The sequence below is a fragment of the Lucilia sericata genome, unplaced genomic scaffold (assembly GCF_015586225.1).
Source record: "Lucilia sericata isolate MDLA Ls3-8-SP2 unplaced genomic scaffold, ASM1558622v1 Contig000456F_arrow, whole genome shotgun sequence".
NCBI lineage: Eukaryota > Metazoa > Arthropoda > Insecta > Diptera > Calliphoridae > Lucilia > Lucilia sericata.
Window position 1 is genome coordinate 259,803 of NW_023994471.1, and position 6,056 is coordinate 265,858.

At 31.5% G+C, this 6,056-nt stretch overlaps 1 protein-coding gene across 1 annotated transcript; it reads left to right on the forward strand.

Moving 5' to 3' along the window:
* Positions 1-610: 610 nt before the first annotated feature.
* On the forward strand, positions 611-2,606 carry LOC119605101. Its single transcript, XM_037958048.1, has 2 exons — positions 611-1,354; positions 1,416-2,606. Exons 1-2 carry the CDS (start codon positions 611-613, stop codon positions 2,604-2,606), a joined length of 1,935 nt encoding a protein of 644 aa, XP_037813976.1.
* The last annotated feature ends 3,450 nt before the right edge of the window (positions 2,607-6,056 follow it).

Here is a 6,056-nt window from a genome sequence, read left to right on the forward strand (position 1 = left end):
ACATCACTGATTGTTAAGATCAGATCCATACGCTTCAATTTAACCTCTAGAAGATAAAGTTTGTTCTGGAAACTAAACTAACAAAGAAGTGGTATCATGATGCATTCTTTGGCGATCAATACTGATTCCAATTGAAAACAAGAGAATTGATACTTTGTGAACATTTGAAGCCAGAACTTTAATGAACTGTTTGGAATTGTGTTTCGTCACATTTGAATAGTTTAAGAGTTGTTTTCATACGTCACCGATGAATGTACATAGTTCATTTAAATCACTTAAGTAAAGCTAATTTTAGCCATTAAATGTTCAAACTAAAACGTATTACCCTTGATTTAGTTAATATTAAATTCTCCACAATTAACATTTACAAAAATCACACTATTTTTAACTTTTCCCAGGCCAACCAGAAAACAAGGATAATTAAATTCATTAAGCCCATAAAACCTATTCTCTTCCCTCACTTCTACTCACTGACAGTTTTTGCATTATTAAGTAAATAACTAATTAAAAAGCATGATGTGATAACAATATTCCTTCTCACAATAACTATAAAAACCTTTAACTAGTTAACTACTGAGTTGAGTAGCATTTAAAAACTATAGCTGAAAACATGAATATTATTTCATTCTTACTCTATTGTTTTACAACTCGTCTATACTTTACTAATGCTTTGAATACAACGCAAAGACTCGATATAATACTGCCAGTTCATCTCGGAAATTATGATTTGGAATTTGTTTTCAACTTTACCCGTTACCTACATCGTATACATCGTTTTCATAGTTTTATAGCGTTTAGTGAAAAGCGTGAATACAATAGAGCGGAACATGTTATAGTAAGGCCTCTGGAACAGGCCCTAATGGAAGAGTTTCAAGTGCCAGTAGTGGTATGGGGCAGACAGACTACGGCTAAGTTACGTTATCGTATAGGTGTTAACAATTTGATATTCGTTTATATATCAAAAGTTAATGATCCTATACTCTCTGTCGTGAGCAGTACTCTGGAAGGTATACACTATATGCCCATGGTTTTCATATTTAAAAGGAAACATAATCGTCCGCCAACATTAGGGGAAATACGAGCATTTTTTGAATGGTGTTGGCAGGAGAATATATTAAATGTGGCCTTAACTTATCAAATTATGCAGAGAAAATGGAGTTATATAGATAATGCCATGAGGTTGGAAATCAAAAATGAGGTTTTCAATTACACACCCTTTCCGAAGCTAACAATTTTTAATGCTACCGAACAGGCCTATAAACATGAGGGTTCATTTATTAATGGCGATTTGCTGGATGTGCAGGGTTATAGTTTTTCAACACCCATGTTTATGGATACACCAACGGTGTTTCTGGTGAGTAGAAAGGAAAAGTTTAAAACCAATATAATTTAAAAAAATATTTTACCTCCCTAAGACCCATTATGAAAAGCATGGTAATAAACGGGTACTGTTGTTCGTAACCGGTACCGCAGGACGCACCTACCACGAATATATACATTATATTAATGGTACTATCAAAGTAAAGCCTACCCACAGTCTCAGTTATTATCATTTTCAAAAGAAAACTCTTACTTATGCTGCGAAAAAACTCATAGATATTGGTATACATCCCTATTCTTCGCTCCTGCCCTATGCCAATCTTACGGAGGGCAGTTATCCTGTGGGTTTAACCAATGCCTGTGTTATAGTGCCAGTAATACCAGAAATTGCTCATGGCCAGTATATACTCAGAGTAATGCCCGCCTTTATTTGGTTGGTATGGATAGGAGAACTGTTGGCACTTTTTATCATCCAGTGCGTGCATTTGGGACGGATAGATATCGGCAGTGGCATTATTTATTCCTTTCGTACGCTCATGTCTCAACCATTAAATATACAAGAGTTTGAAAAACGCCGGGGTTTATTAAGATCTCTGCACCTATTTGTTATACTACTAAGTGTTCTAGTTAATTCGGGGTTTAGTGCTTCTCTCACCTCTATACTAAGCACCACCCTGGTGGGTAAACAAATCAGCAGTGTAGAAGATCTCTTAGAATCAGGTTTACAAATAATGACTACTATCTACGAAAAGGAGGTATATTTTGATCAAAATCTTCTGCCTCCGGCTCTAAAACCCATTTTACATGTAGTCAATGAATCCGAGCTGCAAGAACACAAAGACAACCTTAACACCTCCTATGCCTATGTGGTCAATAGTGAAGAATGGGGTAAATATGATTTTCAACAGCAATTAATGTGGCGGCCACGCTTTCGTATTGCCCATACCAAACATCTTTGCACAGTGCAGCAGTATTTGCGTTTTCCTCTACAATGGGATTCTCCCTTTATACAGAGTCTAGAAATGTTTATTATATATACCACCGATTCTGGTCTAAGACAAGCCTGGTCTCATTGGAGCATCTATCAGGCTACACGCATGAAATTGATTAAAATTTGGAAACCTGAAGAGGAAAAGGATGAAAAACCTTTTAGTATCAGTCATTTTATAACGATTATTTTTATTTATGCTGCTTTCATGCTGGCGGCCATTTTATGTTTTATGGTTGAAGTGTTGTGGTTTAATCGGAAGATGATTTTCAAGAAAATGGAATGGAATAATAAATGAAATATTAAAGATTTAACTAAAACGCAAGTCATGTTTAAAAACACTTTAAGTAAGTGCATTAAAGAACTAAGGATACTTTTGGGAAATAAGACAAGGGAAGGATAACTAAACTTTGAAAGTGTTAATCTTAAGAATTATGTAAGAACTTGAAAAAAGCTTAAGATTCATTAGAATAAACTTTTAAAACGTTTAAAATATAATAACTTGCTGTGTTTTTATTAAGCTCCAGTCTATAGACCAGATTAAGCTTCAGTCTATAGACTAAACTCTAGTCAATGGACTAGATGATGGTCTAGTCTATAGACTAGATTAATCTTACATTTAATGACAAGATCAAGCTCATGTCTATTGACAATTTAAAGTTCTAGTCTATTGAAAAGATCAAGCTCAAATCTATTGACAAGATTATGCTGCAGAATATAGACAAGATCAAGCTCTAGTATATAGATAAGATGAAGCTTTAGTCTATAGACAAGATCAAGCTCTAGTCCATAGTCAAGATCAAGCTCTAGTCTATAGACAAGATCAAGCTCTAGTCTATAGACAAGATCAAGCTCTAGTCTATAGACAAGATCAAGATCTAGTCTATAGCCAAGATCAAGCTCTAGTCTATAGACAAGATCAAGCTCTAGTCTATAGAGAAAACCATGCTTTAGTCTATAGACAAGATCAAACTCTAGCCTTTAGACAAGATAAAAATCTAGTCTATTGACAAGATCATGCTCTAGTCTATAGACAAGATCAAGTTCTACTCTATAGACAAGATCAAGCTCTATTTTATTGACAAGCTCAAACTCCTATCTAACTATAGTCAAGATCAATCTCTAGTGTATAGATTAGATCAAGCTCTAGTCTATAGGCAAGATCAAGTTCTAGGCTATAGACAAGATCAAGTTCTAGTCTATAGACAAGATCAAGTTCTAGTCTACAGACAAGATCAAGTTCTAGTCTATAGACAAGATCAAGCTCTAGTCTATAGACAAGATCAAGTACTAGTCTATAGACATGATCAAGCTATAGTCTATAGACTAGATCATGCTCTAGTCAATAGACAAGATCAATCTCTAGTCTTTGGACAAGTTAAACTCCAGTCTATAGACAAGATTAAGTTCTAGTTCTGTAGACTAGATTAAGCTCTATTCTATAGACTATATTAAGCTCTAATCACTTATATTAACCTGATCTCCTGCGTTTACATTTTGCTATAAATTCTTTAAACCCTTGAAATTTTAGTACTTTAATTGCTGTTAATGTTCCCCATTTTAACCTTCATTACTTATTCACAGCTTTTGCTCTTCTAACTTTAAAATTTTATTGTTATTTGCAAAAAAGCAAAGTTTTTTTTTTTTAATTTTCATACGAAACTGATTTTTTTATTCTATTATTTGTATATCTTTTTCTATGTATGTATTTTTATTTCATTGGTTGCAATAACTGAAATTTAATTTATCATTTTCTACGGGAAATTCAATGTTTATTTTATACTTTAGAGATTTTGCCTCATGAATGTTAAGATTTCTTCTATTCTATGTCCTGTATACAAAAATAGTTAGATATTTGTTGTGAAAAGAAAAAAAAAATAGAAACTACCAAATAATATACCGAAATGTATATGTTTATTTAATGGAGAAGTTACAGTGAGCGGGCAAAAGTAATGGAACACTAGGGACAAATTAATAATATAGTTGGTAGACTAGAGATTAAAGTAGTCTAATAGTAAAGTTAAAACTAGTGATTAATCCTGTCTATAGACTAAAGATTGATCTTGTCTATGGAGTAGAGATTGATCTTGATTATAGACTTGAAATTGATGTTGACTATAAACTAGAGATTGATCTTGTCTATATTTTAAAGATTGATCTTGTGTATAGACTAGAGATTGATCTTGTCTATAGACTAGAGATTTATCTTGTCTATAGACTAGAGATTGATCTTGTTTATAGTGTAGTTAGTTAGTTAGTTAGTTAGTTAGTTAGTTAGTTAGTTAGTTAGTTAGTTAGTTATTAGTTAGTCAGTCAGTTAGTTAGTAGTTAGTTAGGTAGTAGTTAGTTAGTTAGTTAGTTAGTTAGTTAGTAGTTAGTCAGTTAGTTAGTAGTTAGGTAGTTAGTTAGTAGTTAGTAGTTAGTAGTAGTTAGTTAGTTAGTTAGTTAGTTAGTTAGTTAGTTAGTTAGTTGTTAGTTAGTTAGTTAGTTAGTTAGTTAGTTAGTTAGTTAGTTAGTAGTTAGTTAGTTAGTTAGTTAGTAGTTAGTTAGTAGTTAGTTAGTTAGTTAGTTAGTTAGTTAGTTAGTTAGTTAGTTAGTTAGTAGTTAGTTAGTTAGTTAGTTAGTTAGTTAGTTAGTTAGTTAGTTAGTTAGTTAGTTAGTAGTTAGTTAGTTAGTTAGTTAGTTAGTTAGTAGTTAGTTAGTTAGTAGTTAGTTAGTTAGTAGTTAGTTAGTTAGTTTTAGTTAGTTAGTTAGTTAGTTAGTAGTTTAGTTAGTTAGTTAGTGAGTTAGTTAGTTAGTTAGTTAGTTAGTTAGCTTAGTTAGTTAGTTAGTTAGTTAGGTAAGTTAGTTAGTTAGTTAGTTAGTTAGTTAGTTAGTTAGTTAGTTAGTTAGTTTAGTTAGTTAGTCGTAGTTAGTTAGTTTAGTTAGTTAGTTAGTTAGTTAGTTAGTTAGTTAGTTCGTTAGTTATGTAGTTAGTTAGTTAGTTAAGTTAGTTAGTTTAGTAGTTTAGTTAGTTAGTTAGTTAGTTAGTTTAGTTAGTTAGGTAGGTTAGTTAGTTAGTTAGTTAGTTAGTTAGTTAGTTAGTTAGTATTTAGTTAGTTAGTTAGTTAGTTAGTAGTTAGTTAGTTAGTTAGTTAGTTAGTTAGTTAGTTAGTTAGTTAGTTAGTTAGTTAGTTAGTTTTAGTTAGTTAGTTAGTTAGTTAGTTAGTAGTTAGTTAGTTAGTTAGTTAGTTAGTAGTTAGTTAGTTAGTTAGTTAGTTAGGTAGTTAGTTAGTAGTTAGTTAGTTAGTTAGTTAGTTAGTTAGTTAGTTAGTAGTTAGTTAGTTAGTTAGTTAGTTAGTTAGTTAGTAGTTAGTTAGTTAGTTAGTTAGTTAGTGTTAGTTAGTTAGTAGTTAGTTAGTTAGTAGTTAGTTAGTTAGTTAGTTAGTTAGTTAGTTAGTTAGTTAGTTTAGTTAGTAGTTAGTTAGTTAGTTAGTTAGTTAGTAGTAGTAGTAGTTAGTAGTTAGTAGTTAGTTAGTTAGTTAGTTAGTTAGTAGTTAGTTAGTAGTAGTTAGTTAGTAGTAGTAGTTAGTAGTTAGTTAGTTAGTTAGTAGTTAGTTAGTTAGTTAGTTAGTTAGTAGTTAGTTAGTTAGTTAGTTAGTTAGTTAGTAGTTAGTTTTTAGTTAGTTAGTTAGTTAGTTAGTTAGTTAGTTAGTTAGTTAGTTAGTTAGTTAGTTAGTTAGTTAGTTAGTTAGTTAGTTAGTTAGTT